General features: G+C 47.3%; 1 protein-coding gene, 1 long non-coding RNA gene and 1 pseudogene across 6 annotated transcripts; 2 read left to right on the forward strand and 1 right to left on the reverse strand.

Annotated features, from left to right (window-relative positions):
• Positions 1 to 7,640: 7,640 nt before the first annotated feature.
• Positions 7,641 to 8,289, forward strand: LOC109757923 (uncharacterized; annotated as a pseudogene).
• A 2,099-nt stretch (positions 8,290 to 10,388) lies between these two features.
• On the forward strand, positions 10,389 to 14,529 carry LOC109757922 (protein RICE SALT SENSITIVE 3). The gene is made up of 7 exons (XM_020316770.4): positions 10,389 to 10,839; positions 11,001 to 11,051; positions 11,165 to 11,293; positions 12,467 to 12,572; positions 12,959 to 13,000; positions 13,131 to 13,187; positions 13,334 to 14,529. The coding sequence occupies exons 1-7, from the start codon at positions 10,688 to 10,690 to the stop codon at positions 14,144 to 14,146; spliced, it is 1,350 nt and encodes a 449-aa protein (XP_020172359.1). The 5' UTR covers positions 10,389 to 10,687; the 3' UTR covers positions 14,147 to 14,529.
• A 743-nt stretch (positions 14,530 to 15,272) lies between these two features.
• Positions 15,273 to 20,363, reverse strand: LOC109757927 (uncharacterized). Of its 5 annotated transcripts, none has more exons than XR_012205281.1 (11): positions 20,203 to 20,363; positions 18,007 to 18,144; positions 17,850 to 17,909; positions 17,699 to 17,749; positions 17,352 to 17,398; positions 17,151 to 17,220; positions 16,773 to 16,845; positions 16,550 to 16,598; positions 15,949 to 16,082; positions 15,756 to 15,879; positions 15,273 to 15,487 (listed from the first exon to the last, which is right to left on the reverse strand). It is a non-coding gene; the product is annotated as an uncharacterized lncRNA (long non-coding RNA). The 5 variants fall into 5 exon arrangements; XR_012205282.1 differs by having other exon boundaries at positions 17,352 to 17,550; XR_012205279.1 differs by having other exon boundaries at positions 16,007 to 16,082; positions 17,352 to 17,595; positions 17,632 to 17,749.
• Positions 20,364 to 21,619: the final 1,256 nt, after the last annotated feature.

Consider the following 21,619-nt stretch of genomic DNA (forward strand, 5'->3'; position numbering starts at 1 on the left):
TCTTCGCACAGACGAACGATGCTAATTTTTCTTTGTGTTTTCCTTCATTGACTCATAATGTAGCATCGAGGGATACAATCATAACGAGCACACACTGATCTCTGCATAATTAGGATGCACACAATGAACACACGCAAAGAATTACGCTGGCTAATAGCAAAGTCAAATAAGAGTGAAGCTATGCCTACACGGATCAATAAAAAGAAGACAAATAATCTCGAAAGCGATGAAAATAAAGATCGATGACATACCTCACTGACTATTCGCACCAACCATCTTTTGACAACACATATACCATGAGAAAGGTTCCCCAAAAGTGACGCATCCAAGAAGGGAACGACACGCAACTGCCGCCGTCGTTGGATCCAACCATCGAGGGTGGGATCTTAGGTTTTCACTCTGGATATCACGTTCAACCAAACTCCAAGCAAAACCTTCATCAAGGTAACGATGCAAAATACGACGACACTGCCAATTATAACCAACAAGGGTCAGATTTAGGTTTTTCACCCCAGAGCTCGAAATCTGGTACTTGAGAAGCAACACCCATCTGAAGTCATCATATGATGTCACGTCCACTTGCCAAAATCCTAGCAGTTCAATGCATGTGTTGTCCGAGAGATGACCACGCTTGGGCGAGCAGATACTCGAGCCGCGCCAAAAGCTACTCGTTGCAACACAGTAAAGTCATCGGCAAGGGAGGAAGGTCGCCGGTACTTTCAAAATTCCAAGTCCAGGACAATCCAGAGTCCCCGCACTGTCCTTACAAGTGGCGGCCAACGGCTGACCAAAATCAAACGAGACCACCACACGTTGCCGTGCCATCCACACTTGCGGCTCTTGGTCTACGTCCTAGTTTAGTGATGAAGAAAGTGAAGGTTATATCGTGCACAACCGCTACCTCCTCTTCTCCAAGAAAAGAAGACCGGGGTTTCTGTACCTCCGCTGGTTGTTCACCTCGTCTCCGGTCTCCGGTGGCCCTAGGGCCATGGAGGCATGGTGGACCCCGGCCCTTGCCGGGGGGAAGGATCTTATTACTTTTTTAGGTGTTTTTATGAGTTTGTTTTGGGTTTGTGTCATGCTCAAGAAGACTAAGCGGTTGCAGCTTCTTGAAGATGAAATAAGGTTTTCCTCATCTAGTCTTTCGGTGATTCGTTTAGCGCCGTCAGAGGTCATGTGGAGGCGTGTCTCCAGCGGATCTCACAGGATTTGGTTGGCGCTGGTCTTCGGTGGATTTGTTTGGATCGAGTCTTTGTTCGTGTGTCTATATGTTAGATTCTTTCGATCTATACTTCTTTTCATGGGTGATGGTTGTTGATCTAGTGCTTTGGTCCTATGAGTCTTTAGCACGATGACTTCCCAACTGTGTAGTACAACAAGTTTGGACCGACTCCGGTGAGGGAGGAACGATGACGGTGCCGCGCCTTCGGCTTGCTCTAGTGATTGTAGTTGTCGCTAGGTGGACTATAACATTGTTGTATTTTTTTTATTTATATGCTCTTTATATTGTCATGGCATGATAAATACATGGGAAGTTTTCTTGGACAGAAATGATGTTCTGATGAAGAAAGGGAAAGATGCTTGCCACTTGAGCGGGCATGCCATCTGTTGTCATCTTTTGTAAACACCCAGCTCCTCCGAATCCACGCGCGCACTGATCTCTAGGCACTGTGCTGGGTTTAACGGAAGAATGGGCAAGACACCGGTATTGACTTTTTGTTGTTGTTTTGGCGTTGTAACACTGTACTACTGTTGCCTGAGCATGGAGTATAAGTATACTGGGTATATACAACTACTGTTGCCTGAGCATGGAGTATAAGTATACAGTGTATATACAACTACTGTTGCCTGAGCATGGAGTATAAGTATACTGTGTATATACAACAGGTTCAGGAGGCTACGATTAGTTTTTGTGTGCGTGTCCAAAACTAGTCGCGCAATGTGCAGGAGCAGCAGGAGTACATATTGCGGTGACCAGTCGAGTACAGAGCTCCGGTTGGTTGACCTACATTTGACTAGCTTCATTTGTGAACAACCAGACCGACTAATCCCCTTGGGCCTGCTTGTCTGCTCGTCTGTTAATTATGGCCAGTACACGCAGAGTCGCAGAGTGTAATTCAGAAGGGAAGAAAAGGCTGTGCGCTTATTGCCCGATGTAAGCTATGACTTTAGATCTGTGGGCAATACATAGGCAGATGCCACTTCAGACCATAGTCGCTGACACAGTTTGCAGCCCCCTCTGACATTTTAAAAGAAGGGATAAGCTCACTGTGATTTGAGTTTAGCATTCAACCTTAAACTCCAATGCTACTCCCTCCGTCCCATAATATAAAAACATTTTCTACACTAGCATAGTGTTAAAAACGCTTTTATATTATGGGACGGAAGGAGTACTTCGGATTGACCCTTGCTCGACCTAAGACAAGAAGGTTTTGGCTCACACCGCGTATACATGTAAAAAAAGTTAACAGAGGACCCGTGACAGTAAGGCATCTACAAGATCATCCATCCATTAACACACACACACTATGTATCTGTGGCTAGTCGGCGAACACGGATTCGGAAGCCGGTCATTCAACCATCTCCCCTAAACACATGTCTCTGTTTTTTTTTTAATTCTACAACACTCAAAATAATTACAGGAAAAAACATAATTCATTCATAAATAGCTTGCAAATATTGCTAGTAAAACAATAGTTCAAATGTAAACATTTCATCCGAGATAACCGGATGTTCAACAAGTTTTTTTGAATGCGTCGATTTCAAATTCAACAATACCTGATTCAGAATTGGCACAAGTCCTCCCACACACTGTTGCCCTTAAACTTCATCATACAAAGTATTCCCTCCGTCCGGTGAAGAGTGTACATTTGGCTTCAAAATTTGTCCACAAAAGAATGTACTTCTATCTTCCCAATGCACTTTAAAGTAGAAAAAATACTTCTCTCTCATCACATGGTAATCAAGACCAATAACAATCTACACATGGTCTTCTTAATTTCTACATACACTTAGCTCATTGGAGGTTGGGTAATTAAAGAGGAGAGAGATGATGGCTTGCACATTTCCAATGCATTTTTTACTTCACTCAATAATTTGTCCTAAAATCTCCAAATGTACACTCTTCACTGGACGGAGGGAGTATGAATGTAAATGACCCGCCCTCCGTCCTGTAGTACATCACAACAGTGCGTCTGGGCTATACAGTGTGATGATTATCAAGTTGAAAGATTGAGTGAATCTTGAATTGACCAGCATAGCAACAAGAAGCAAAACTTACGATCTCCATGGTTGATGAGCCTGATGGCCACACTGTCTCCACTCAAGCAATCGCACCGTAAAACTTCATGATGGCGTTGGAGATGGTGTACCACCAATAGGCTAGCAACTTCACATTGCGAACATGCATCATGTGCAAGTCGTAGGGCGCGAAGTGCTTTTCCTCAAGAAACGAAGCACACACGGTTTGCCAAAACAGCGAGCCCCCTTGCATCATGCCTACAAAGTCTGCAAATACAACCCTCCTCTCATCGCACAACAACCCATCCTCCATCTCCGAGTACCCCGCGATCGTGCTTACTCTAGAAAACAACAAGTTGAACAAAAAGGCTCTATGACATTTGACCGAACACCTGCCTAACGTGGTGTCCGGCATGGACGGTGTCGACGAGGAGGGGGGAGGGGGAGCGTACCTGGCTACGGATGAATCCTGGGTGGACAGCGGTGTAGTCCAACACGGGCAAGCATGTGGGTGGGGTTGCGAACGTTCGAGGATGCCTAGGCGGGTGCAGATGCAAAGGAATGTGGGCGCAGGGGCAGAGTGCAAGAAAAGTGCATCAGGAGGGTGAGTCCTACGTGACGATGGTCCAAACTCCCACAAAGCCCCCTCAGTTTTCATTTGGTTTGCGGGAATTCGGACAACTAGATTGTCTCGTGGACCAATGGGGTACCTTTTGGATGGAAAATTGAATCCGGACAACTTGGTCCGGACGGTTGCGGGCGTTGTGAGGGTCCACGCTGGAGATGCCCTTAGTTACTTTACGAAACAACGCAGTCAAACGTTGCACAAGAACCACCAAAGGAAAAAAAGTACAGATTCAACCTTGCAACTTATGATGAGGATCCCAAAACAGAAAGGAAAAACAATCCGATCTTGCCAAACAAAATCAGTTAAAGACCAAAGGCACCGTCGCCGGAGACGAACTACTTGGAGCGGTGGCTTCGCTGCACCATCTCCACCACAACACCAAAGGAAACATCGTCACAAGCTTGGCCAGTGCTGGGCTCACAGGACTGCCTGATACGTCTCCAACATATCTATAATTCTTGATTGTTTCATGCTATTATATTACCAATCTTAGATACTTTATATGCAATTTTATATCATTTTGGGGAACTAACCTATTAACTCGGTGCCCAGTGCCAGTTGCTGTTATTTGCTTATTTTTGGCTTTTAAGAAAATTAGTACCAAACAAAGTCCAAACATGATGAAACTTTACAGTGACTTTTTATGGACCAGAAGGGACCCTAGAGCGTTTGGGAGGAGGCCAAAAGATCTACGGGAGAGTCACCAGCTCACCCGGCGCGCCCCAAGGGGACGCCCCCTGAGCTCATGGGTCTCACGCAGCTCTATTTGACCTAATTCCAACTCCATAAATTCCCAAATATTCTCAAACCAACAGAGAGCCACCCGAAACACTTTTTCCGCCACCGCAAGCGTCCGTTCTTCTGCGATCCCATCTGATGCCTTTTTCGATACTCCGTCAGAGGGGGAATCGATCACGGAGGACTTCTACATCATCCTTACTGGACCTTGAATGACGTGTGAGTAGTTTACCACAGACCTACGGGTCCATAGCTAGTAGCTAGATGGATTCTTCTTTCTCTCCGATCTTCAATACAAAGTTCTTCATGATCTCCATGGAGTTCTATCCAATGTAATCTTCTTTTGCGGTCTGTTTGTTGGGATCCGATGAATTGTGGGTTTATGATCAGATTACAAGCTAATTGAAAGTAATTGAGTCTTTTCTCAACTTTATTATGCACGATTGTTATAGTTGTGTATTTCTCTCCGGTCTATTCGTTTGGTTTGGCCAACTAGATTGATTTATCTTAAGTGGGAGAGGTGCTTTGTAATGGGTTCAATCTTGCGGTGTCCTCACCTCGTGACATAAGGGGTAGCGAGGCACGTATTTGTATTGTTGTCATTAAGGGTAAAACGATGGGGTTTACTCATATTGCTTGAGTCTATTCTGTCTACATTATGTCATCTTTCTTAAAGCGTTACTCTGTTTGTGATGAACTTAGTACCATAGATGCATGCTGGATAGCGGTCGATTGGTGTAGTAATAGTAGTAGATGCAGAATCGTTTTGTTCTACTTGTCACAGATGTAATGCCTATATACATGATCATTGCCCTGAATAACATCATAACTATGTGCTTTTCTATCAATTGTCCAACAGTAATTTGTCTACCCACTGTATGCTACTTATTCAAGAGAGAAGCCTCTAATGAAAACTATGGCCCCTCGGTCTACCTTTATCATATTACAAAAATCAAAAATACCTTGCTGCAATTTACTATCTTTTATTTTTTTACCATTTATATATCTACCACTACCAGATTTTATCCCTGCAAGTAATGAGTTCAAGGGGATTGTCAACCCTCTTGCCTGCGTTGGGTGCAAGTATTTGCTCTTGTATGTGCAGATACTGTTCACTAGGTTTTGCGTGATTCTCCTATTGGTTCGATAACCATCGTTCTCACTAAAGGAAGTACTTATCAGCTACTATATTGCTTCACCCTTCCTCTTCGAAAAAAATTCCAACGCGGCTCACAAGTAGCACTGACTCCCATCAGGAATGAACATCAGCAAAGATGCTCCTGCAAGTCGCCCTTTGATGACAAGAAGCGGGGAGTGACAGAGGCTTAGTAGGCGCCCTGAAGCGGCTGGCCTCCACCAACAACGCGCCGGTCGTGCGGGGGACGAAGAACAGCGACAACCGCCTGTGGTGGGGCAACCCCGGCCACACGCTCCACGCCGTCCTCCATTGACGTACCCTGCCGCCCCGGTCCCGCGCCGGAGCGGCGGCCAATGGATGCTGAGGAGGACCGGTTCCTCTTCTTCCTCCTCCCGCTCCTCCGCCCGCTCCTCCTCCCACTCCTCCGGGTCACCGGCGCTGTTCAGCGTCAAGGACAAGCCCGCGGAGACGCCGCTCAGGCGGCGCACCCGCAGCGCTGGCATCGTCATCAACGAGGGCGGGCGCGCCTCCTCCTCGGCTCCTCCCCGCGTCGTCAAGCCGAAGACGGAGCCGGGGCTCGCCGCCGTGAAGACGGAGCTAGGGCTCGCCGGCGTGAAGATGGAGCCGGGGCTCGGCGACGCGGCGGCCTTGAAGTGGGCGTGCAAAGACTGGGCGCGGACGGAGCTGGAGAGTCAGTGCCGCGCCCTAGAGCAGATGGCCGCTCGGCGCCGTGGCCGCGACGAGGGAGGCGTCGTCGTTCTCGACGACGACAGCGACGACGATGCACCGCCACCGGTCCGCCAGGGCGACCCTGGGCACGGGTCCAGCAGGGGCAGCCGCGTGAAGGAGGAGAAGGACGACGAGGACAACAGCGGCAACGACGACGGCGGCCACTTCACCGCGCTCAGCCGTTCTTCGGCCTGTAGTTCCGGCCTTTTTTAAGTATTTACCTTCGCTATGTAAAAAAACTATTGAAGTCGCCTAAGTAATGTCATGTTTGCCGAATTTTAGCCGAATCTTTGTCCCTTTGGCCGAATTTTAGCCGAATCTTTGTTCAAAAAACTTTAAATAAGGCATCTGGGGCGACGCTGGGGCCGGCGGCTGGGAACCAGATCGACCCCAAGTCTATTTTAGCGGCGATTTTACGAGCCCCCTGGGGGGCCAACTGCTGGAGATGCTCTTAGCCCCCTCTACATCACATGTTCATTCACCACGCTAGGAAGAAAACACACACACAGACACACAGAGGCCGAATCCCGACTTTGAGATCTGTTGCAACCATAAGGGTGATTTATCGCCATATCGGCTGATTTATCGGTCGATTTACCTCATCGGTGAGACACCGGTAAGCGATATCGGCCGATTTATCGGAATATTGGAAGATATCTTGAACAGTGGTTGCAACAAAGAAGCTTATTCTTGGAGCAACTGGCGGTGACTCCCCTCCGGCTCCGACCACCGGAGCACTACAAGGTGCACATCAGCCACCGCAAACCCCATACGTGGCCCACAAGCTCTAGCTAAACAGTCAAGCAAACGAGCTTATTCAAGGGATCACGAGTGTTATAGTCACCCTTGACGATAACCTGAACAATCACTAGCAGCCACTGCATGTAGCTTGTAAATGGCGGCGACACGACAAGGAATTTTTTATCAACATGACCAAATTCAGCAATAAAATTCAAATAATAAATAAGATAAAAAATCAAAAAAGTTCATCAATAATTTTGAGGAAAACAAAATAACAGAGAAATCATTAAAATGGGAGTTTAAGAAAATTGGTGGTGGTCCCCCTCGGCCCCCGCGTCGCTCCCAGGGGGGCGACTCGGGTGGCGAAACCCTAGCCGCCGCCCCAAGCCCCCCTCCTCCCCTCCCTCCCCTCGCCGTCGCCGGAGGATGCTGGCGGGCGAAGCCCTCGCCGGTGGACGGCGGCGACGGGGCCCTTGTTCGTGGGTTCGCGCACTGCTCTTTGGTGTGCTGGAGTGGCGGGAGCGCGCGGTGGCGAGGCAGGCGGTTGTCTGTGCTCAGGGGAGGTCGTGATGATGTGGATTGCGCGCGCGGTGGCGGCAGAGATGAGGGTGCCCAAATCTGGGCCGCGCGGGCCCGCCCTGGCCTGCGATTCTCTTTCTGCCCCAACCCACCCGTCCCCCTCCCGGCCGCCGCCGGTGGTAGCCGCTGGGTGGGTGTGCACGCGCGCGGCGGTTCTTGATGGCTGTTGTTTGCTGTGCCCGGCGGTTCCTGGCGGCGGATGCCGCGGGCCGGCGCGGCGTCAGCGCGGTGCAGGTGGCTGCTGTTGCCTGCTCGTCGCGCTCCCGGCGGTGGCCGGCCTGCTGGCGCTGCGTCGGTCGGTGCTCCTCCTGTGACGACAACGCTCCTAGGCATCCCTCCATGTGTGCTGGTCTTCTCCGACGTTCTTCGCCAAGTCTGGTCTGCCATTGCATCTGAGGTCTTTGTTCATGGGTCGGAGCGACCCGCGCGGCGACGGCCTGCGCTGTCAAGGGCGACGCCCGAGGGTGTCGTCACCTCCTTGGAGGCGTTGGCATGACCCTGACCAGATCTCCTCCTTGAGCACCAGGAGAAACCCCAGGTCCGGCCTCCCGGACCGGGCAGCGGCGGCGTCTCAGCGCCGTTCCTCTTTTGAAGGCGCTGCTTTGGCTGCAAGTGGAGTTTGATGCGGCAGATGGAGGCTGGTGATGCATCGCGCTGGCGTAGACTGCTACACAGGGAGCAGATCACAACGTACACCAGCGCCCATGCTTCCCCAACTATTGTTTCACCCGTTCCTGTTAGGCCCTGCCCTTCGCCCGCCGACTCTCTAGGCACATGGGTGCGAGGTACGTTGGCCTGGGCAGTCCTGGAGATGCAATCGTCCCTGGAGGCGTTTGGCAATGACGCTGACGCTGCCCTGCTGGGCGAGGCCTAATGTCGTTGCGTGTCTGTAGTTGAGGGCACCTCCTCACCTAGTTGTAGTCGCTTGGTGAGGACGGTCGTGTATGTGTGTGTGTGTGTCCCTCCTTTCTGGAGGTTCTACCCCCGATGTCTTCCTGTTAAATGAAATGAAACGCAAAGTCTCTTGCGTTTTCTCGAAAAAAATTGGTGGTGGTGGTGGTGGTGGTGGTGGTGTGTGTGTGTGGGGGGGGGGGGGGGGGGCTGAGAAAGGATTGGTGCGAATCCGAAAAGGTTCAATTCTTCCATGAAAATAATGACGCAACTCCAAAATATTTCAAAAGACACCCCACACAAGATATTTGATAAATTTTTGTCATATTTACCTACCATTTCATATTTGTATGTTCTTTATTTCATTTTCATAATTTCCCTTTATTTGTAGAATTATTAAAAAATTGAATTGCTTGTTTTTATGTTCCCACATTTTATGATTTTAGTTGACTCTGAATTCGTGTAGAGAAGAACGACAATCGACCAATTTCTGGATGACATGTCCATTATGCTAGTAAAAAAATAACATGTAGAAATCAAGTTTGAACATTGGACGCCGACATGGAAGTTCAAGGACGTTGCCTACAAAAAAAATCCGAATTGCTTGATTTTTGGGTTCCCTCGTTGTATGATTTTGTTTAGCTTGTGCAAATATCTCATGTATGATAGGTATTTTAAAAAGGACCCGCCTATAGTTCATTCACATTTTATTCTTCTAAATTTGCAGTTGGTTTGTTGTAAATGTTGGACAATTGTGCAAATATCTCACCAAAAACATCTCCTGTCAATCTTCCCCATCTTCTTCTGCTAGTGACCCACCCTATCTGGCCAACAAGTTTTCTCCTTTGCCGTCACCTTGTGCCTCGGCTGCTTGCCTTGACCTAACCAGCACGACCGATGGTCCTGTTGTCGGCCTAGGCCATTCCCCGACATCGAAGCTCGCCCATTCCCCAACTCTAACCCCCGCAAGGCAATCAAAACTCTACCATTGCCTCTAGTTTCACCGCCAATCCGCATTGCCAACGCCTCGGCGCCCGGCCCATGCTCGCCTCGTCTTAGGTGCCGTTACATCCACGATGATGCTCACATGTGGCCGTCGCGCTTTAGAGAAAAAGCAGTCCTCTGATGTATAACAAATGCATTAGAAAATTTCGATGTCCGCATTCTGCAGTGTCATTCTCTAATTTTCGAATAAGAGAAAAATGCCATTCTCTTGTTTCAAGGCATGTTAAAAAATGTTAAGAGTTTCATACATTCTCTCTGAGCTAGCATTTTCCCTGCTTCTTCAATTTAAAAAAAAGCTAGCATTTCCCTACAACTTTTGCAATACATTTCTAATAACAATTGAAACAAAAGAACTGCAAATTCCAAATTTCCGAGGATGCCGGGGAAGAAACAAAATTTCCTCGGTCGTCCCAGTTCGCCAAACCGAGGAACAGCCTCTCCATGCCTTCATGGACTGGTACGGGGGAGAGAGGAAAATAAAGCCGGGCATAGAAGGGTATGGGGGACCCGGCAGAGCCGCTTTTACTTTTGGCTGCCATCTTCTGGGCCGCCAACGCAGGGAAGAAAACATAGGGTGCCGTGTGCGACCGCAGTGACTGGCCTGGCTTGGCTACCCCCTCAGACTCAGAGCAGAGCGCCTTTCGGTTTACCCTCGCCCCCTGCCCAAGTTAAAAACAGCAATTAGAGAGAGACAGGCCAAGGACTGCGAGACAGACCGAGAGCCTCTGCGTGAGAGAGAGGCAGAGAGAGGCAGTAGGAGTAGCTCGCCGAGCGAAGCTACTAGCCCGCCCGCAGTCCCTCTCTCTCTCCCCACGGGGAGAAAAACCCAAGAAGCGATCAAAAAGAGCCTCGGCCGGGTAGCTAGAAGGCGCGCCCTACCACCCCTAGCCTAGCCTCCCGAGCTCCGAGCGCGACCACAGCATAGCTAGCCAGCACAAGGGTTTTTACGACGCCCGCCTTTGCCTGCCTTGGTAAGGGAGGTGAGGGGAGGGGGAAAAATGGTGGGCTCGGGGGCGGCAGGAGGGGGAGGAGGGGATCATGCGCGGAGCAAAGAGGCCGCGGGGATGATGGCGCTCCACGAGGCGCTCCGCAACGTCTGCCTCAACTCGGACTGGACTTACTCCGTCTTCTGGACCATCCGTCCTCGCCCGTATGTGCCTCCTCTCTCTCTCCCCCGCAACCAAACTTGTTCTTGCCTCTCTTATTAGTCTCTCCGCCGCCGTAAGCATCAGAGAAACACGCCGCCAATCTATCATGCACCACAGTGGTTGGCGCACCGATTAACTTTCTATTGATTCATCCTGCTCCTAGGCGGTGCCGCGGCGGCAACGGGTGCAAGGTCGGCGACGACAACGGCAGCCTGTGAGTGCACTCCCTTGCTCCTCTTATTACCACTATTAGCCTGATTGATTGGTACAGTCAGGACATATGTGATCGGGCCGGCGTTGATTGCTGCGGTGCGCGCGTGTGTGCAGGATGCTGATGTGGGAGGACGGGTTCTGCCGGCCGCGGATGGCGGAGTGCCTGGAGGACATGGAGGGCGAGGACCCGGTGCGCAAGGCCTTCAGCAAGATGTCCATCCAGCTCTACAACTACGGAGAAGGGTGGGTACTGGGTAGGTGCAGTCGTGTGCAGTTTTCCCCCCGCCGGTCCGGTCGTCGCTCGCAGCCCCTACCCACCTAGCAGTCCCCTCCCCTAGCCCACCATCCATATCCATACCACCACCTCTAATTAAGCCCCGCGTGTTTTCGTGCAAGTTCCCGTCACGTCCGTCCCCTGTTCTCCGATTAGGACCCGCTCGAGGCTGTGCGCCATTGATGACCCACAGTTCCTCCGCCAGTGACGACGCGCGCAAGTCCAACCCCAACCCCAACCCGAGTGAGGAGGAGGGTGGTGAGAGACAAAGAAGGGTAGGAGGGAGGGAGGAAAGGGGAGGAGGGGATGGGATGGGTGCGTGCGCTTTCATCTTTTCACTTTGTTCTGAATCTACCGCGCCCAGGCCCAGCTTTTGGGCCTTGTTAATTCGCGCGGCACTGACATGGCGGTACCATCACGCCTAATTAATCTCTGGGCTCTGGGTTTTTGGTTGGGTTTGGTCTGACCGCGCGTGGAGGGGGGCTGTGATTATGCCGGGAGCGGGAACGGGGAGAGGGGAGGGTGGGTAAAACGGGCGCGTAGGATTGAATAACGGGTGCCATTCAAGTCAGTCGTGCGTGTCTTTTGGGCGAGGACCAAGGACGGGCGCCGTCACGTGCGGCACGTGAGCTGGAGTGGGGCGGTGCCTCGTTCCGCATAAACAAACCCCCGCGCGTCAGTGGGTTAATTGCGAGGTTTATCTCGGATTAACAACGCCCTCACGCTACACGCACACGCACATGCTACACAACATAGTAGTATGATGAGTTTGGGACTTGTGGAAGTTGCTACTGGTTAGTAAAACAGATATACGGTTTCAAAAGCATGACAGCACTTTGATTCTCTCCTCAGCCATTGAATTGTTTTCACTAATTAAGCTGCGTGAATTTGTTCTGTTTTTCACTCATTCAGTGAAGTCTCTCACTAATTAAACCGTGCTACATGTTTACTAAGCTTGTTACTAACGAGTAGTAATATACAGTGTAATAGATAAGAGTAAAGACACATTAGAGAGAGTTCTCCGGGGTTGTGACTGGTTTGTGTGTGCGTTATTGGTGGTCTCTTTCACTTTTGTTCTACTGAGCTTTTGAGCATGATTTGCCAAGTCGGTTTTGATTTGATTTGGACGCGTTGGGTTGCAGGCTGATGGGAAAGGTGGCATCTGATAAGTGTCACAAATGGGTCTTCAAGGAACCTTCTGAATGCGAGCCCAACATCGCCAACTACTGGCAGAGCTCTTTTGATGCCGTATGTACCATCATCAACCCTGCCCCCACCCCACCCCTTCCCTTCTTTCTCTTCCTTTCTGCAGTCCATGCTTTGGATTGGGTTGGGGGAGACCCCTGCTTAGCAGTACACCACATTACTGCTCACGCAGTGGTAGGTTTCCTTCAAGTTTTTACTCACTCCATGGAGAAAAAACATAGAAAGATCGATCGAGAGACATCTCAAGCTTTGAATCAAATCAAATCTGCTCCACCAAAGAACAAAAATCTGCTCCCAAAAAGAAGAGAAGAATTGGATGCTCAGGAGCATCCGCGGCTATCGGCAAGAACAAACGCCGCGATCGCAGTCACGGCCAGCCTTTATTCCTCTGCACTTACACATATCCCTCTCGTCTTTTTCTTTTGCAGCTTCCTACGGAATGGACTGACCAGTTCGCCTCAGGCATCCAGGCAATGCCCCACCCTCATCTCTACCCTTCATCTTTAATCCACTTCCTCTTCTTAGCTTAGCTTAGCCAGCAGCGTGCAAGAGTAAGATTAAATTAGTTTTCATAAACTTATTATTCCGTTTGATTTGCAGACAATCGCTGTGATTCAAGCTGGCCATGGCCTCCTGCAGCTGGGTTCCTGCAAGATCGTAAGTGCAACGCACCCTCGCAAATTTCAAACCTTTTGCCCTTTACTACATGCATCATTTTGTCGTTTTGGTCGTCAAACAAGCACGCCGACGTTGACGTGCCAACGCTAAGCGATGTGTGTGTGCCACTGTGCGTGCGTGCGCAGATACCGGAGGACCTGCACTTCGTGCTGCGGATGCGACACATGTTCGAGTCACTGGGCTACCAGTCGGGCTTCTTCCTCTCGCAGCTCTTCTCCTCCTCCCGGGGCGCCTCGTCCGCGCCGTCCTTCCCGCTCAAGCAGCCGCCGCCGGCGCGCCCGCCCCCGCAGCTCTTCAACTGGCCGGGCCAGCCGCAGCTCTCCCACGCCGCCGCGTCGCCCCTGTTCCCGCCGGGGCCGGCCGCGTTCCACCCGTCCGCGCGGTCGTCGATGCCGCATTACCCGGGCGGCGGGGGCGGCAAGGACGAGAGCCACATGTACCACCTCGCGCCGTCGCAGCATGGCAAGCCGCCGCACATGGACGAACACCACCAGCACCAGCAGCAGATGCAGCCCGGGGAGACGCCCGACGGCGACCTCAAGTGGCCCAACGGGCTGTCCTTCTTCACCGCGCTCACCGGGCGCTCAGATGACTCGAAGCTTTTGTACGGCGGCCCCGGCGGAGGAGGAGGCGGCGCAGACGATGGGAAGCCAGCGCAGGAGGCGCAGACGGGGCACGGCGGCGCGGAGAACGTGGAGGAGTACCTGAGCCTGGAGAGCCACTCGAACAAGGCGAGGAGGATGGAGAACACCCAGAGCGCCAAGTTCAAGAGGAGCTTCACGTTGCCGGCGAGGATGAGCTCGTCCAACTCGCCGTCCCCGTCGGTGTCGGCGTCGACGGGGCCGGCGCCGCAGCAGCAGCAGCAGCAAGGGATGGAGTACCGAGCGCAGCACGAGGGCAGCGTCTACTCGGACCTCATGGAGACGTTCTTGGAGTAGCAACGCAACGCAACGCATGCATGCATGCGTCGATCGATCATCCTCACGACGACAAACGTACGGACTTTACGTTTTCTTGTTCCCACTTTTTGTTTTGTTCCAACCAACCAGGCTATGTTCAAGCTCTTTTAGCGTCAGGTTTGGAGTTTGCTTCGGCTTAATTAGATCATGTAAACCTTTTTTTTTCACCTTCTAGCTTCGTACGTGTCTCGATCGATCTGGTCGTAGTAGCTAGCTAGCTCGTAGTGCAAGAACTGATACATGCATGCATGCAGAGATGGGCATGAGTTTGCTTCCATGATGGCTGGCAAGCTATATGGTGCAATGATGGTGATGTACAATAATATGCAACACCCAATAATACGCTCCTTTTCCTTCCGAAAGCTCGCTTGCTGCACTGTTGCCTACTTATGGCGCGCGCAGGCCGCCTTTTTTGAAATTAGACTGTTTTTTGGTCGTGCCAGTTGCATCATGCATGCACAGTAGGAGTACAACAATCCCATTCACCAGGTAGTCCTCTGAAATTCAACCGTGTTGGACTGTTTCAGTTCTTATGTGTGATGCATGGCATTCCATCCTTTGCTTTGCTCGCTGAAATGTCGTTCCTACATTTGTGCTGCACGTCATGATACGTACGGTACTACTGCCAGTATGTGCCGACGATGTACTTGTATGATTACACGCTTGGCATCGGGGACCAGGACGACGTACGACGTACTACCTTCATGAGACGTCGCGTTCCAAGAAATGATTAGTAAGAAGTTGGAGTGTGCAAGGAACTGGACAGGTAGTTTCTGAAAGGACAAGACAAAGGGAGGAAAGGAGCTGGGACGCATGCTCTGCACGCGCCACGCGACACGGCCTCAGAGAGTGAGAGTGGGAGTGAGAGTGCAAGCTATACTTGATAGCCTCGTCTGCGTATGTTTGGCAGGCATCGGCTGCGAGCAGCTTTACGGTTCACGGATGGAAGAAAAAGAAAAGCGTCAGATATACTCCCCGTCCCAAACGTTCATATATTATACTCCCTCTGTTTCTAAATATAACTTTTTCTAGAGATTTCAATATGAACTACATATGAATATATATGCACATATTTAGAGTGTAGCTTTACGGTTGGGACTGTCTATTTGGCATTCGACTGATTTGTAATTAGATATCATTCAAATTTTCCAACCAATCAGCTGTTCACAGCTGTACGTTGAAAAAACAATTGTCTGTATGTATGTTTTTTCTGAAGAAGACGGGTCTGAAAATCTGACCCGTCAAGCAACTAATAACAACAAACAAATGTAGAACCGATCGGGCCCACAATCCTTTCCTTTTCGTGGAGAACAAAAGCACCTGAGAGGGGAAAAACACAACGCATCAGGAAACAAACTGACGACTCTCCTTCAACTTGGAACCCATGAAAAGCCCCCCCACTCTACCCCCCCCCCCCCCCCCCCCCCCTCTCATATCTCATCTAACACACAGTCGGAGAGGGGGAAAGAAGGAGATAGAACAGACGCCATGGGAGAGGGGGAGGAGGGGAAGAACATGGACCTAACATACAACAAACACCATGGGAGAGGGCTGGAGAGAAGAAGAGGCATGGCAGAAACGCAATTACCTGGAAGAACACAAGCAGTCACTTGGGGATCACAACAAGATCATCCCAGAGACAAATCGCAGGTACATGAAAATATTCAACTCCTCAAGCTACAGCAGAACTATTCCACCTCTGTTTTGAGTGCCTACATTAGGTCCAATTAGAAACAAGAAAACAAAAACATTTCAGGAATGAATCAGGGGATTGAACTTACTGATAAGATGAAATCAAATAGGAATACACTGTAAAAAAATGCTCCTCTGAGAACATACATCTAGTGAAATCCTATAATGTTTGCCGGCGTTTCCATTTTCTCCTATATTTGGGCATACATCTGTTGGTATCTAGCTGCATGTTTGGCATGGTCAGAGAAAAAACAAAACTGAAAACTTCACTAGATAAAAATAGCATTTCAATATCCTCAAAAAGAACAATACAGGATACACCAAAAAAGAAAAGAAAATGCAGTTACCTATCTCTATACAAATACACTGTACAATCTGAAAAAGAATTACTACTAACAAAATGAGCATTGCTAAGAAATTCTACCAGTGTTGTTCTTCATTTTGTTGCTATTGTACTGACACCTCATACTAAATGTGAGTTACAAATGCCCAGAAATAACAAACAAAAATTTAACCTTTGAAACTAGAAAAATATAGGGCTGAGAAGTTGACAATCAAAATGAATTATTGTAGGAATCATTTTCGTTTACTGCGCTCCTACAATCAGACATCATATACAAGGTAACAAGCAACAACTACAAAATAATGCGAAAAAAGCAAAGATCATTCAAGGTGCTATGGGGGTAATACCTGAAAATGGAACTATCCCGATGCTTGCATGTACACTCAGGGAATGGACCTACAAACATGAATCACCAAAATGAGGGGAACTCCAGCAAAGAAGCAGAAATCAGCTACAACTCAGGAAAAGACACAAAATGTAAGTAAAATTCATGTCTGAAACAAATACAAAACAAATAAGGGTATAGAAAATAAGAGAATAACAAAGCATAAGTTGAATTATTTTGCAGACATGGCAAGAAATGCATGAAGATGATTCAACAGGCGAAGAGGCAGCAGCGGAAGCTAATCCCTGGGAGGCAGCCCTGTTTGAGAACATGAACATACAACATGAGTGAGAGAACTTAAGGAAAAAGATTGCTAAGCACAATAATTTATTTGTACTATGAGGGCAAGCATTGTTTGCTACCTACTAACTATCAAAAGACCACTTTGATAGGCATGTATTCCATGCATTGTTTGTGCCTTATGGACGAAAGTTTAAGATTCCAAGCGTTTAAGATTGCTTGGTTGAGTTTTAAATACATTAGGAAAACTAACAACAAAGTGCAGCGAAAGGGGCTTAGAGAATACAATTGAGAACAAAAGAAATAGCTGAGTAATGAATTACCTTTGTAGCCACTCAAAAAGATTTAGTTGTTTGAAAGATTCTTCAAGAACTTTAGAACTATAAAACAACACTACAACAAATAAGAAGAGACAACAAAATTAAAAATAACAGAATGCAAAATGACAAATAATAAACTGCAAAAAAGTAACTATAAACAATTATTATACGCTGAGAAATAAAGATGATGAAGTAAAAACTTACTTAGTACCAGTCGTTAGCTTGCTACAACAAAATCACAATAAAGAAGACTGCACAAACGAACGAATCAATGGACTACACAATCATTCACCTCAACAAACTAAAATCCGATACCCAAAGATATAGTGCAACACAAAACTAAAAATCCAGAATATCTAGTGAATGTCAAACAAACGGGGAAATCAGAAGATCGTTTCTGCCTCTACAGAAAAACATAATAAGAACTACATTAATAATGCAAAATAAACTAAATATACGTAAGGGAAACCCCGTCGAAAATAACATCAAACAAGCAACCAAAAGAGAAGAAGGTACAACAAATAAAACACAAGAAGAGAAAAGAGACTTACAACATTCCTTCTACTAGCAAATGATAATTTCCTCTTTAGGTACTTGACTTTCTGTACAAAGCAAATACAAAAACATCAAACCAACATAAAAAGGATAGATAATCAGAAAAAGATAAACAAGAAAATAAAACTAGATCAGGAAAAGACTTACACTATTCACATAGAAATTGTATAGAGCTTTATCAAACTCTTCATCATCACCAGAACAATCCTGAAAAAACAGACAACAAAGCACAAAAATTAATAAAATGAAAATAGAAAAATATAAAGGAAAGTGAAAGAAGATATAAGAAGACAAAAATAACTACCAAAGACAGAGCATTAGAACCATCATCAGCAAAATCACTAGGCACGAAAGGATCTTTTAAAGAATCAGCACTCTCAACTGAAGAAACTAGCGGAACATCCTTGGGACAGATGCCGTACTCTACCCATTAAGAAACTAGCTGAAAAACAACAAAGAAATGGGGCTCAATTATAAAGATATGGAAGATAAAACTAGGCTTATAGACTAGGACAAAAAAAAGAAAATAAGCATGAACTAGGTACCGAAAAATGTGGTGAATATGGGAAAAAATATACTGGAAGTGCAATTATGGGGAATTACACTGTAAGAAAATATGTGGGGTTACAGTGTAACTACAGTACAAACTACACAGTAATTATGGGTAAAATTACACTGTAAAAGGGCATATGATTACAGTGTAACTACAGTACAGACTACACAGTAATTATGGGTAAATTTACACTGTAAAATGGCATCGGATTACAGTGTAACTACAGTACAAACTACACAGTATTTTGGGTAAAATTACACTGTAAAAAGGGCATCGGATTACAGTGTAGCTACAGTAATAACTACACGGTAATTATGGGTAAATTTACACTGTAAAATGGCATCGGATTACAGTGTAACTACAGTACAAACTACACAGTAATTAAGGGTGAATTTCACTGTAAAACGGCATCTGACTACAATATAAAGCAGTTCAAACTACCCAGTAATTAAGGGTAATATTACACTGTAAGAGCACATCAGATTACAGTGTAAAAGCAGGCCAAACCATGCAGTAAATATGGGTAAATTTACACTGTAAAAACGCATCAGATTACAGTGTAAAAGCAGGTAAAACTACGCAGTAATAATAGAGAAATTTACACCACTAAATCAAGAGAAATTACATTGTAAGTGAAGTGAAAATTGCACTATTAACACCACTAATTACACTGCAAATATGCATCGGATTACAGTGAAAAAACAAAGACAAATTACACAGTAATTATAGAGGGATTTACGCCGCTAAATTAAGAGAAAATTACACTGCAACTACAGCACAAATTACAGTGTAATTATACATGTGATTATAGTGAAATTACACCGCAAATTAGGGGGGAATTACACTGAGAAAGAGTGTGAAACTATAGAACAAATTACACATTACCTATGCGGGGATTTACACCACAGTAAATAGGAGGGTGGGGGTGGGGGGGGGGGGGGGTTTACACTGTGAAAATGCAGGGTTAGAAAAGCAACTAGGGATATATTACATCCAAAAAGTTCAGCAACAAGCTACACTGAGTACACTAAACTAGGGGTTTAATACGGGGGAAATTACACCATAAACTAGGGGTTTAATACGGGGGAAATTACACCATAAACTAGGGGTTTAATACACTCAAAAAACAGGAAAAAGCTACATACAGACTACTGAAAAAAATTACACTGAAACTATGGCAAAAACACTGAACGCATGAGGTTGCAGTGAAGCTCTACAAGACAAGGTATAGTGAATCTATAGGGCAACTAATAGGGTTAAAAATTGCACAGCAGAACTGCATACGGATACTCTTTATATCTGGGTGTAACATACACTCCTATTATAGGGGAACACTGAAAAACAAGCATGAAAATTCAGGAAGTTGCAGAAAGGAAACATTCGGAACATAGAAGTTCAGTAACCAGCAGGATGAACAAACATCAGGGAACAAATACATTACAACATGACGAAATTCAGGGGCTAGAACATCAAAACAAGAGCAGCCAACTACAACTACAACTACAACCCCAAACAAGACACCAGAAGATGGCAAAATCTCCCCAACAAACAACCAGAACTCGATCTTCAGAGTCAAGCTACGTCATCCACCGCTGAAAACTAACGCCTACTACACCTACCTCCACATCAACAACAGAGAAACTTACATCAACAGCAGAACACTGCCCCAGGATTTGGCATACGGAAGCCTAACCGGGCGGGATTTGGCCTACTTCTACAACAAAAACAGAAGACTACGGCATGGCAGACTACGCATGGTGTGCTGCAAGCTCTAACCAAAACTCCGGCGCACAACCATGGTGGACTAGAACACCATGGCGGCAACATGCACATCCCGCGATAAAAAAAACACCTACCGCGGATCCACGAAACCCAAAATCACCTGGATCTGGAACTACAGAGCCAGGAAAAGCACGGGCAAAAACGGGAGAGACAAGGACAACCAACCAGGGCAGCCAAGGGAGGAAGAGGAAAATGAGAAGAGATCAAAATCCTGCAGTGGAAGAGCTTGGAATCGCCATGAACAGAAGGAATTGCCTCCCCCACCTCCGCCGCTCGAGCACTCTCCCTCTGCCTCGAAATGAGAAAGGGGAATGACACCCCGCTCCTAAATTCAAAAATGACAAAAACCTACAGTGCCAGCCGGGGCGGGACCGGGTCGAGGAAAACGGGCTGAAGTAGAAAACCGCACCCGATAGAAACCCAACCCGAAAACCAGCACAAACGGAACAGGACCGAGCGCGAATCTCAGGGTGATATCGGACGGACACAGATTTGAATGAAAGCGAATTGAAAAACAGTCGACTGAAAAATAGCAAACCCGTTACGGTTTCACGGAGGGAAGAGGCAAACAAATGAGCGTCGGACGTACACGAACCTCTCCCGCATATGCATGTCCAAAACCAACTTGTAAAATTCTTTGGCAAATAGAATTAGCTCTGTCACGGACTGAGCACAGTTCAGATGGTTAGATTCCCTTGTGTGGTAGACTTATGCCACTAGGATTCAAGTCCTAAATTTAGTACTGGTGCTCGCACTTTTCTAGATTTATTTCAGTTTTTCTGGCGATGTTCGTTTCTGGAAGGACAAGTTTTCGTTGACTATGAGGCATCTAAGATGCAGAGGCCGGTGGCAATCCTCATTTTTCAAAAAAGAAAAATGCGGCATCTATGATAACTTCGTCAATCTCAAGATGTTGTGGCAGTATCTTAGAGGTACTCATAGGAGTACGGTGTGTGTGCATTCATATGAGTGAGTGTATGTGAGCATCTGCCATTGTACCGTGTTAAAACATATTAGCTTTGTCCGTATTTTATTTTCAACCATTTGGTTTTCATATTGCGCCATAACACTAGGATGGTCTTCTTCCACCTCGATTAGCTGCTGAGCGGCATCCTGATAAGAAGCTCCTTTAAAGATGGTTGGGATTATTACCCACTGGGTACTTAGAATTATTAGAAAATATATGCGAATAGATCATTGTAGAAAATAGATGAAGAGACAATATTTGTTAACAAGGTTTATTATCATGTCTACATCACTAAGCCATGCTTACATGCACTTCTCTCATAACAGAGCATGCACAGGTCCACGACAAATCCGCTGAGGCCATCGGACGCATCTCGACCATTGTGTCACGACAGGTCCGGAGACCCTTGCTATGGGCATGTAGGCTGTCACCTTCTTGATTGTATGTAGCCTACCAGCTTCGTCTATTTTTCAGGTGGTGCCTTTATATAATTGTATCAGGTTACTCAAACAGCCGAACCCTACGCATACTCTAAGTCTAACAATATCCCTATACACATATTCAACACATTTTTTACAAGTTTTACCTCGCCATGCTTGTTGTCGACCTCAACAA

The sequence above is a fragment of the Aegilops tauschii genome, chromosome 3 (genome assembly GCF_002575655.3).
Source record: "Aegilops tauschii subsp. strangulata cultivar AL8/78 chromosome 3, Aet v6.0, whole genome shotgun sequence".
NCBI lineage: Eukaryota > Viridiplantae > Streptophyta > Magnoliopsida > Poales > Poaceae > Aegilops > Aegilops tauschii.